Consider the following 12,932-nt stretch of genomic DNA (forward strand, 5'->3'; position numbering starts at 1 on the left):
AATAATTAAATTCTTAAAAATAAACTCACATCTTTACAAAACAGTAGAACGTTACAATGCAAAATCTTTTGCAACGTTATTGTAAGTCATGAATATTAACGCGTTAACATGCTTTTTAATACTTCATCTTTAACGTCGAGTACATGCTACATTATCCTCTTGTTTCATGAGGTTTATTAAAATTCATAAAGCAACCCGTACTATACTTTACGGAATATGTGTATTGTCTGCCTAGGAGCAAATGATTCACGTTACTCGTGTGGCATAATAATATATCTGAATTTAACGATTTTAGCATAAAAGATATGTATAGTATCTATTAAATAAAAACACATTTAACCAATTAAACGTCGTTGCCATAGGTATAAATATGCGAATATTACAAAATTGCAGCATCTTATGAAGACTATTCGTCATCGACTTCTCTCTGACCGACGTCTTGGGACAGCCCAATTCTTATCGGCCGTCGTCGGCTGCGTGAGTCCTGATCCATCCCCTTTTGATGTGTGGAATGTGTTCTCGTATTATAGTATCTCTGTGCCCTTTGCCCTCCCGTTCGCTCCTACCTTATGAATGCTCATAATTATGGTGTTGTATTTAGATTTACGATATTTCGCATTTTGTCTTTTTTTGAATACGTATCGTTATTGTATTATGTACCTTTTAATGGATATGTTTTTACAAAAAAAAATTGTCAATTTTTATACGTATTATTAAATTCTGATTGAATTAAATTTAAAACGTCGTAAAATTAATTTCCATGATTTAAATTGGTGTTAGTTTGTAGTACGTACCAGTAAATACTGAACTGTGGTACTTTGCAATTTTGTTTAGTTTCATTTCTTTACCTCTATGAAGACGTCTTTATTTTATTTATTTTAGCATGTTATGTAATCTTGTTAAAAGTAGTGATTGTGTTACTTATATAAAAATAAGTTTTATGTTTTATTGAAAAATGATGTGACGACTGTTTAAAATGGTATTGAACTTATTCATTTCTAATCCGAACTAGACTTATGTGTTATATAAAATTTCAATTACTGTTCAGTTGATTCCAAATAAAAGGTCACAAAGATAAATTGCATGCGCAATAAAATGTTATGATTCTAGAAACTATTTCTACTTGGTGACCGCTGACTCGCGGAGCTTTTATTAAGCAATGACAGTAAACCAAGCCCGTCAATGCAAAATTTCAAATACAGTAATAATAGGACAGAAAAAGAACATTCTCAAATGATAAATCATATTCGAACGTATACATTAAATTCCTTACATAAATACAATTACATACATTAATATTACCATTAGACATTAAAGAAAATGTTTCATCTCATATATTCAGTTATTTAGTATGTTTCATCTAATATGTTTAGTATATAGTTTTTGTACAACAATTAAATTAAATTTGATGCCAAGTCGTAAAATTGCAGAGGTATGTGCAAGCTGTTCGGTAGAAGTAGAGACAGAGGTGGATGCGGGCGGCTCGGGGAGCTCAGCGTCGCAGTCGTGGTGCGAGGGGGAGGCGGTGGACGAGCGCGGTTACGGTTCCGGCGATTCACTCGCCGAAGACGCAGCTTTACTGGGCGACGCAGTTCAGCCAGAACACAATCCGCGCATTATTCGGGCCCAGATTCGAGACGTGGCTGTCGATCTTCACCTCCTGCGGCCCGATGTATGAGGCAAGCGTCAACCATGGCCTGTTCGAAATCGAACCGATTGTGTGTGCTCTGTGTTAAATTATTCGCACAGTGTTTATTCCTGTCACGATTTTTAATGAAGCTAGTAAGTCTACCTTTACATATGAGGGCATGAGTCTGGTGCAGTGCGACTGTAATGAACTTTACAACGATTTACATATATAATGTGGTTAATTTAAGTAATTGATTCCACTCGTTTAAGGTATTGTATAAAGACCAAAGACTCGATATAAAAAAGTTTAAAATAGTAAATACGCTTAAATTGTCCTATTGCTTATAAATAGCTTACAATACCTGTAGACGGAGGCTTTTAACTTTACATAAATCTAAGATGTAAATATAAAATAACGCGATAATACTACATTTAAATGAAACGATTTAGTTTGTTGAAAGTACGCTTGTCGTAACCGAACTTCAAATAATAAATGACGATATACCTAACATTGCTAAGATTAAAAAAGATATAAAACTCTTTTGTAAAAAATAACTGCAAAAATACAAAATTTATATTTAAAATTAATTTGCCACTTTAAACTCAGTATGTAATTCTTAAGCGATTATAACGTTATTAATCGCTAAGAAACGGTAGTAAGTATAAAAAATTGTCATTTTCATCATAAAATAAGAAAAACTAGAAAGGAAATTATTAAAATCATTACAACGTTTACATTTTATTTAGCTCGATAACTTAATACATTCATGTTAACAACTGAACTGTGATACGCTTCTCGAGTTATTAGTTATAACGGCACTGATAAGTAGAAATAGTAAATCTGGAATTGCTTTTAACGTAACATCTAGCTTTCTTAAATTTGCTCCGTCTTGCACGTTTAGTTTTCAAGTATTTTATATACGTATGTGATTTTAACATATTTTTCAAAAAAAATTTGATGTTAACAGACGTCGCTCTAAAAGGATATTTATTTGAAATCATGTAGAAATTTGATACTTAAACACTTCTCTTTGCAATAAAACTGCATCATTGATTTAAATAAGGAGATTAACAATAAGGGAAAATGAAAATGAAAAGAAATTCTTAATTATCATGGTCGTTTACATTAGAAATATATTCCTAATATTTTTCTAACAATCTATTGATAAATAAATACTACAATTATTTTTTTATTTTGTATTTTGTTTTTCAATGATTGATTAGTTCCAAATTCTAATATTGCGTATGATTATATAATTACACTGTTCACGGAAAACACGAACTTTTTGATGAGGATAGTTAAACTTAACTTCTTTTATTTTGGGACCAATGTTACCAACCAAATAATTTAAAAATGACATAGAATTGAATCTTATGGCTACTATATTTGCATTATTCACTTTCCGTATAAACATGTATACCGCGCAGGCCTTCTTGTGTGTACATAAGACGCGATTAATGCAAAACGAAACGCAAAAAAATAAAAACAATTTACGATAGACATGATGCAGATTTATTACATACGAGCTTAAAAGTTCTCCTTTAAAAATCCTAACCTTGAACCAATTTTCAAAAGTTTTGGACACATTTCTTAAAATGCAGGGTAAACATTTGCCTAACATTCAAAATAATAGTAATTGTAAGTATTGTATAAATATGTATAAGTATTTAAAAGCGTTTAATAGCAACACACGCAGCCAGTTTTACTCTGGTAAAAATATTTTAAATTTTAAGGCTTTTGCCTACTTCAGCGAAAAAACAGATACAATGGGACCTAGTTCTGCCTATTAATTGTAATTGTGGTAAATGTCAATGATGTAAGGTGTGCGAACCGAAGGAAAACTCCTATTATAGATGATGTAGAGTCAACCGTAACTTCTTACTCAGTGGTCCAATATTATACCTACTTTATTATTAGAACCACATACCTTCAGACAATTTAAATTTAAACAAATTATCTAATGTTTCAATTTTAAATATTTAAATTCGATTTTAGATGCAATTTGTAAATGAACCAGTTGAGTCTATATTTAATATTTTTCAACTAAGAAATAAATTTAAATACGAGTAGTATGACCACAGTAAGCATTATTCTTCGAATCTATAAATAAAGTAGTCTGTACTCCTATCTACACAATTATTTTTGTGATCAAGTATTTTAACAAAAACAACCTAATATATTTAGATAGCTCTATTAGAAAAAGAATCACATTTATCTACCTCTAAGAAAAAGAGGAATTGGTTTTACAAGCTTGATTAGAATTCAAAGTAAGAAAAGCCTTTTTTGTATTGAAATAATTGATAATGAGAATATTTTTTACAGAAAATGTTCCTTAAATTTTACAACAATGTCTTAAGTTTTAGTTATCTAAATAGTCACCTCTGCTACACTTCAAAGCTAATTTGATGGCTTATTTATTACATTCAATAGAAGAAAAGGCAATTAATGCTGCTTCATTATTAATTGTTATTACCTAATTACTTAATTTTACAAACGACCTAAACTTTTTCTCTGGTTCCTTACAAATTAAGACAAAGAAATAAGACCTATAGATAAAACTCGTACAATAAATTTTACATAAATAAGTAATAAAGTATTCAATAAATTTATATTAAAATGTGCTTAGCATAGAAGACGATTTTTAAATTGTTACATAAATTTAATTACATATTCCAAATCACTGACTTGTCTATTAGCAATATAGAATGTAATTACATATTATTAAGTTTCAAAAATTTTAAATGCAAATTGCCTCTTATGGTACTTTTGGCACGTAGCAAAAAGTACCCACTGTAAATAATTTACAAATGATTAAATAGAATTAATTACAAATCCATCATTACGTAATTAATACAAATTTACCATCAGAAATAAATGCATGTACAAATATGTAGGTACATTTATAAATATTCGCATTTTAGCTGCATAATTTACTACGATACGAACAAGATATAGCGCATAAACTTTTGTTATATAATGCTGTTATTAAATTCTTTATATTTTATTTGTGAAGTTGATTCATATTGTTAAATAATTTAAGCAATTTTATTATATTTAATTTTTGAAATTGTTATGTATTCTGTTTATTTTAATAAATTGATTAATAGTCAATAAAATATTTTAAATTACCCGACTTCAGGAGCAGAGGAGATTATCAATTCCTTTTTCTTTTTTATTAGTACATGATATTTTTAATGGGTAGTAATAGTAATGGTTAACTTCTATTTAAAACTCCTTAATTACGTTCCTCCTATCCTTCGAGGGACACCATATAAAGGGCCTTACATACGAGGGACAACCGATAACAACAAGTAATATGTAACGTGATGCGGATGTTGCTTGCTACCGCTTCGAGAGCAAGATTGTATAATTGGATACAAAATGTGTATAATTAAGTCGATTTGTAAATCGCGTGTGTATAATAGACTATCTTATATAACACAAAAAAAAACAAATATAATCCGTACGAACTAAACTAGAAGTTTACCAAAAATTCAGTTTAACAGTTTAGTATATTAAAATCATACATAAATCGAAAAAAAAAGTCGTCCGTAACTTTTCAGCAACACTGCTTCACATGTTTGTTACTATGTCTACGTTTATAAGTTGCAAACATCCGAATAAGATATTCAAACAAACCCTAAGATTAATTAAATTTAAAAAAAAATAACACGAGTGGCTAACCTATACTTCTTTATTTATTTATAATCGAACACAATTACCGTCAGTATATAACGTTAATCAACTACACAAAATATTGCAATACATAGAGAGTTAATAAGTATATAAGAATAGTACATATCACAATCGATACTAACAGACACGAACCTAATCGACCGACAGACAACCGAACATTAAACCCGTTACTAAGCGCTCAGCCGTATTTATGTGATTCCGCTCGGTCCGGGCTGAGGAGAGGGTAGTTCTTGTAAGAATATATTATACTTCTACTTATATTACACTACCCTCCATTATTTGTAGCTAATTCTACTATCCAAAAACAAAAACTTCTATTCTCGGTATTCCCTCAGCGCTACAATGTCCTTTTTATGCGAGGCTTAAAAATAGTGATTTCTGAAAAGCTTGGCTGTGACTCTGGCACTGATGTCGCTCATGGGCGACATGACCTGAAAAACAATAAAAAGAGTCCCATTTCTAACAAAATAATAACGATATAAATTTATATATTAAATAAGCAATAAAAATGCAAATTTTCATAATCGACTCGAATATAAGAACATATTTAGTAGTTAATTTGGGATAGACATTAATTTTATACAACAAACATATACTCGGACGCTGGTGTTCCCAGGCTCTTCTCAAGTAAGAGCTGAACTGAACCAGGAAACGCTACGCACCCATCTCGCAGAATCACGGCCATGGGCTATGCCCTATCCTTGTATCTATGAGAACGAGACGACAAAGGCCTCAGCTCGTTCCTCCGTTTTGACCGTGACGGACAAATAGAAGAAATCTACGGCTCTATAATCTAATTCCATGTAATAAATCAATTGATCCAAATTTATTGTAATTTCCCACAGTATTATGACGAATGAACTGAAACATTTGAATTGTAGATTATTCAAAATATACGAACAATAGGTTTAAAAACATATGAAATATGAAATAAAAACCAAATCAGTACAAATGGTCCATAATATTTAAGACTTTATATTTTTATGATGTTTAATTATTCTGTTTTACCATACTTATTCCCAAAGAGAATATTAGTAATTTACACTATCTATGGATTCTATAATGTCTATTATGGTTGACATATACAAGTTGACAACACGCATTTTGACATTTAGTGAAAGCTTGACATGGAAAGATCTTAAAATCTGAATACTATGTGTATATAATAAAACATTGTCAGTTTGTTGTTAAATTTTATTGTAAAAAATAATACGAATATATCATACATAATATTATTATTAGAAAATACTATTTGAGTATGAAATAATATTTATACTTAAAATGATATCTAAAATAAATTTAAATAGCCAGATAAATATATAAACTAACTACATAATTATTCATTTGTTGTTTTGTTTTACACTGTTTACATAAACATCAATAATGCCTAGTCCGTATGAAGAAGAACGTGTTTGGGAAGGATCTAATCAGTATGAAGTAAGTGTGTGTACGATTGTTACAAACATTTTTAATATCGTTTAGATGCATGGATGCCGGGAGGAAAACTTCCTGCTATCAAAGCAATTTAGGTTGCAAAATATTACTTTAGTAATTTTTTTGTTATTATTAGAATTGCAATTTAAATAAAACTTAATACATCAGGTTGTAGGCCAAACTAGTACAAAATCTTGTAATATATTCTGTGTGAACCCTGATCCAGCACAGTCCACTCCACTCATATCCTTTCATTGGACAGTTTGAGTTGAAATGACAAATTTTATACATGTTACTTTAAAGTATAATGAAGATGCAGCCACACCTCCCTGAGAATAATACTGCTGGACATTACGTTCAAATAATCTACACTTGAAATATCTTATTTACTATACTTTTTTATGTGTCCATGTAAAAAAAATGTCAAAAATGTATGTTTTTATAATTTTCTCATTATAGGATGAAGGAACCGAAGATGTTATTGATAATCCAGAAGAAGTTCTACAGGAATGCCTTGAAAAGTTCAAAACTCCTGACTATATCATGGAACCTGGTATATTTGGTCAATTAAAGAGATACTTTCAAGCTGGAGGCAACCCAGAACAAGTCATTGAACAACTGTCAATAAACTATAATGCTGTTGCACAGATGGCTAATTTGCTTGCTGAATGGCTCATTTTAGGAGGTGTGTTAAATGTTATAAACCCTTAAATAATAAAATAAGTGCTATCTAATCTCTGTCTATGGTAATTATCATAGAAAATTATAGGCAATTTTGAACATCTTAAAATAAAAGTATTGAGACAACTACTTAAGTGCTCACAATAGCTAAATTGAATAATTAATACATAACAATTAAAAAGGTTAGGTTTCAAACCACAATACGGGGTGTATTATAAAAGATAGAAAATACAATAAATTAAAAAAATATATATACCAAATTGATTACATACTTCTCAAAATATATATTTTATTATAATTGGACAAAAATGTGCAGTTTATTAGTTATATTAATTTACATACTTTCATGAGCAACAAAAACTGCCTACCACTTATACATACGGTTAGAGGAGACTTTATAATTTTTCTTTATTTAAACCTTTAACTTAGTCTGAATGTAAATAACATTTTTTTGAAAACATTTCTTTTTCTATATTCATGAATAACCTTTTTTTTCAGGAGTTAAAGTAACGGAAGTTCAGGCCATGGTTGAAAATCATTTGAAGGATATGATTTTAAAAACATTTGATCCTAAAAAAGCAGATACAATTTTCACAGAAGAAGGTGAAGTAAGTAAAAAATTTAATTTCTTCTTAAAATATCACTAATATAATATTTAATAAAAATTTTTGTCCTTACAGACACCAGCTTGGCTTACAGAAATGATTGAACATCCAACATGGAGATCCTTAATTTACAGATTAGCTGAAGAATACCCTGACTGCCTTATGTTAAATTTTACCATAAAGGTGAGTAAGTTATTTAATTTGGTACCAATAATTTCATTTTATTGTAAATTGTGTGAATTTATTTTCACAGAACTGTTTGTAATTTTTCAAATGGCTATAAGTTCACCAAACATTAATAAATATATGTTGAATTAGTATCAATATGTGTTAAATATTTTTGTCTTAACAATTTTTTTGACATTTTTATAAGACTGTTTATTTTACTTACATATGTGTATAATAGGATAAGCACATAGGCCACATGATGGTTAGTGGTCCCCATCACCTATAGACATTGTTGCTGTAAGCAATATTAGCCATTCCTCGCATCACCAATGTACCACTACTGCCAAATAACAACAATAAGCATTACAGTTTGCGGTAGAATATCTGATGATGGGGTGGTACTTACCAATGCAGGCTTGCACAAAGCCTTACTACTAGCTACATATCTTAAGACCTTAACTAAAGATCCTTCTAATAACCAGCTTTATAACAATCAAATATACCACAGGCTATGCAGACTTATTTTTATGTAAATTTATTTATTTTCAGTTAATATCTGATGCTGGTTTTCAAGGAGAAATCACAAGTATATCAACTGCAGCTCAACAAATTGAAGTATTTTCTCGTGTTTTAAAATCAGCAATTGTTGGATTTTTACAAAGCTCAGATGATTGGCAGAATAGTGTCACCGAATGTGCTGTATGTATAAAAATCCTAAGAGTACATTTAGTTAATTTCAAATACTTCATAGAAACATGTTTATTGTGATTTAACATATGGATTGTAGATATAAGTTATGACTGTTTTTGCTTGACATACATGTATGCTATTTATAATATGTTTAATCATTGTTTTATAGAAAATGGTATGTCACGGGGCTCATACTTATGTGTATAGCCAAGTCATAGTCCATATACTGTCACAAGAACCCAGAGGTGGAGCAATTATGAAAAGGCTTAGTCAGGAAATAACTCGATGTGCACAACAGAGGTAAGAAAATATTTAATTAATAAATTTGTTATGTATTATAAAGCTGAAGAGTTTCGTTTGATGAAACATGCCAAATCCAGAACCTACTGTCCGATTTGAAATAATAATAATAAATTGAGAAAGGTTAGAGGAGACTGTATAATTTTTTATACACGAGAATGGAACACATCCAGCGCATGAAGTATTTAACTTTAGTAAATAAAGAAAAAGAGTAAATCGTCGGCGACCTTAACATATCATGATTATAATTTATTTATTTTAACAATATTATGTATGTTTTTAATATAAGATGTATGTTCCATATTAGCTTTTAATCACTACTACGTTCATAACTTATGACTGATAAAATGCAAGTAAATTAGTTTTGAAACAATCTCCCATCCATAAGTATATGCATATAAAACGGTATGAATTATTGTTTTTACTTTAATTTGCAAACTGTTGTACTTTAATTTCAAAAAATTATGAGTGATTATTGGTACTTTTTCTATATAAATACTTAAACTTTTTAATGTGCCACTGCTATATTATTTTGGTTTAAGTGGGCATGACGTAACACCGATCACACTGGCGCTGACGCCCGGCGAGTCGTGGCGCAGCGCGCGCACGGCGCTGGCCGCCATGTTGTCGCGGGGCGCCTTGAACCCGGCTGACATTTCGGTACTGTTTCGGGCTTACACACAGCCCGAGCCACCCCCGGTTCACTTGTTAAGGATACCTCATTTTCTAGGTATATGATTTTGTATTTGTAAGTTATTTATATACGTTCTTTCCGATTGTGTCGGATTTGCCGTCCCATCAAATTAGTAGAGTGAGTGATAGAATGCACCTGTGCACTATAATATGTCTTGTGCAGATGGCTGACTTCAGGACGACATTATTATTCTTAAACTAGTTCGTTGACTTACTAAGTCAGTATATTTCATGATCTTATAGGATACTAAACCTATAAGATCATCAAATATAGGGTTCGTATTCCGGGTTAGCCATTAAATAATGCTTAAATTTTTCTGTTAATCTCTCTCCGTTCGTATTGGATTGCTATCAAACGAGGAATAGTGCACCTGAGTTTGCTATACTTGATACATATTGTAAAAATATATTTTATAAATTCATGTAACTATATTTAATTATACCAAATGACTTTTTTGTTTTATTAAACAAGTAATTTTGTATTGTTTGTAGAACTTCTCGTGGACTCCTTGTTTAAATTAGGAAGCAAACTGAATCCTGAACACAAATCAAAATACATGTACTTACTGGCGTACGCGGCCAGCGTGTGCGAGGGCGTGACCCCCGGCCGACCCGTCAAAGACGAGCTGAAGGCGACCGTGCAAGCTATCGAGAAAATCCACGCTGTGTGTAGCAGCTCGGCCAGCTCGAGTGAACTGATATCAGAGCTGCCTTCCCTCTATCATTGCATAAGGTGTGTTATATACTTCCAGGTCTTTATGAACTATGCTGTTTTAAAGGGTGACAACGCTAACGCTAACGCTCCTTCGCTTGATAATTGACATTTGCGATGTATTTTGATATTTTCATGGATTTTTTTATACTGTCGATTTTGTTATAACTTCTGATAAGTTTAACTAGTGTGGTATAATCTCTGTTACAGGTTTCCAGTAGTTGGTATGGGTGTGCTCGTGTGGGTGGAATGTGTTGTGACAGAAAAGTCATATTTCAAACTATGTACTGAACATTGCCCTGTTCACTTGGCACTGCTGGACGAAGTTGCCTCTTGTCACCCGCTGCTTCATCACAGGCTACTTAAATTATTAGTACAACTTTTTGAATCTCCACAAGACGAATTAGAGATTTTAGTTCAGGTATAAATAATTAGCATTATTAACATTAGCAGCCTGTAAATTTTCCCACTGCTGGGCTAAAGGCCTCCTCTCCCTTTGAGGAGAAGGTTTGGAGCATATTCCACCACTCTGCTCCAATGCGGGTTGGCGGAATACATATGTGGCAGAATTTCGTTAAAATTAGACACATGCAGGTTTCCTCACGATGTTTTCCTTCATCGCCGAGCACGAGATGAATTATAAACACAAATTAAGCACATGAAAATTCAGTGGTGCCTGCCTTTTTTAACCCGAAATCATCGGTTAAGATGCACGCGTTCGAACCACTGCGTCATTTCGGCTCTCATTATTTATTTTTTAATTTAATTAGAATAGGTAGGTAGACTTGCAAATGGACCGCATGACTGTAACTGGTCATAGACATAGACATATCATTCTCTAAATATATCTAATATATTTAGTATCGCTTACTTCGTCAATGAGACACCTTTGGGAACTAAGATGTGCTGTCCCTAGTGTATATAGGTACACTCCATCTCCCTCACCGGACAAACCGGAACACAATAATGTATTGCTGTTTGGCAGTTAAATATGTGATAAGTGGGTGACCTACCCAAGAGGTCTTGTACAAAGCCCTGCCACCGAGTTTAATAGTATAGATACTGAAATTTAAATATTGAAACCTTATAATGTTGAAATTATTTGGTTTTAAATTTAGAATGCATTGCAACTAATTTTTGTTTATATTTTTAGTTGGAGTTGAAAAAAATGCTTTTAGATCGCATGGTTAACTTACTGAGTCGTGGATGTGTCGTGCCGGTCCTACAGTACATCAAGCATTGTTGGCAACGTGGAGACACAGACATTTCACTTATAAGATATTTTATAACAGAGGTATATATTTACTTCAAATACTGCTAACCAAAGTATTATACATACAATTGGACTAAACAGTACAGTTGAATTTAATGCCAGAAGGCACTACCAGTCAAACTATAGGCTAATCAGAATTAAATAAAACTAATGATTATTAAAAGTAGTAAAATATTAGTAACAGCCTCTCCACATAAGACTGTTTCTACCACCCTAACCTTTTTAAGAGTAAATAAGAGCAATAATTAAGGTACCTCTCTAAAATTTGCTACTAACACACATGTTATATTGAAATTTCCCGATAAATTTATATTTATGTACATCTGAAAGGTACTTGATGCAATAGCACCACCCTACACACCAGAGTTCGTCCAATTAGTTCTACCCATGGTTGAAAATGAAGAGATAACAGGAACTATGAGAGCAGAAGGTGAAAATGATCCCGTATCGGAATTTATAGGTAACTTTCTGAAAACTATACTAATTTATTCAATACTTTGGAATAATTCATTGATAATTGACAAATATTTAATCATTCATTTTATATACTAATAAAATTTCTAAATTTTAAATCATTAACAATTTTGTTTTCAGTTCACTGCAAAGCACATTACGTTGTTGTGTGATATGAAGAAGACTTATATTTTTTAAATCAACAACTCTGCTATTTCGAAATTAAACAAATTTTACTATAATATAAATATGTTTCTTTCATACCCAATTGTTCTAAAATTGTGAAAAATGCAAATGTGCTAAGTAAAAGTTATTACTGGATGAACTTTCAGTAACAATATAAAATGAAACTCAATGTTGTCTTAGATTTTCGCGATTATTACACATTGAAATAAAACTAGTTTTTAACGGATTTAATCGCGTATATTAATTATTTTATTTTAACATCCCGACGTTTCGAGCACTTTGCAGTGTTCGTGGTCACGGGCAGACTAAGGTGACATTTGTCTGTTCGAATTAAAAAGAAATATTATTTACAACTACCGCCAACGATTTCTTAATTGGTATCTTGAGTAGCGTTCCGGTTGCACGCAGAAG

The 12,932-nt window shown here is 31.4% G+C and overlaps 2 protein-coding genes across 6 annotated transcripts in view; both read left to right on the forward strand.

The window, feature by feature from the left end:
• The window catches only part of LOC125073441 (potassium voltage-gated channel subfamily KQT member 5), a 50,482-nt gene extending 47,795 nt beyond the window's left edge, over positions 1-2,687 (forward strand). For 2 of the 5 annotated variants that reach the window (XM_047684310.1, XM_047684389.1), the window contains exon 15: positions 1,431-2,687. In XM_047684310.1, the coding sequence (XP_047540266.1) occupies positions 1,431-1,678 (248 nt within the window). In that variant the 3' untranslated portion in view covers positions 1,679-2,687. Of the gene's footprint in view, positions 1-362; positions 614-1,430 lie in introns of those variants that run through there. The other 3 variants (XR_007120054.1, XM_047684583.1, XM_047684463.1) reach the window with 3 other exon arrangements.
• Positions 2,688-6,557: 3,870 nt separating this feature from the next.
• Positions 6,558-12,566, forward strand: LOC125077104 (negative elongation factor D). Its single transcript, XM_047688911.1, has 12 exons — positions 6,558-6,763; positions 7,220-7,445; positions 7,940-8,049; positions 8,122-8,229; positions 8,764-8,913; positions 9,074-9,204; positions 9,747-9,934; positions 10,390-10,630; positions 10,820-11,030; positions 11,763-11,903; positions 12,213-12,342; positions 12,477-12,566. Exons 1-12 carry the CDS (start codon positions 6,710-6,712, stop codon positions 12,506-12,508), a joined length of 1,722 nt encoding a protein of 573 aa, XP_047544867.1. The 5' UTR covers positions 6,558-6,709; the 3' UTR covers positions 12,509-12,566.
• Positions 12,567-12,932: the final 366 nt, after the last annotated feature.

This window comes from Vanessa atalanta, chromosome 1 (genome assembly GCF_905147765.1).
Source record: "Vanessa atalanta chromosome 1, ilVanAtal1.2, whole genome shotgun sequence".
Classification (NCBI taxonomy): domain Eukaryota; kingdom Metazoa; phylum Arthropoda; class Insecta; order Lepidoptera; family Nymphalidae; genus Vanessa; species Vanessa atalanta.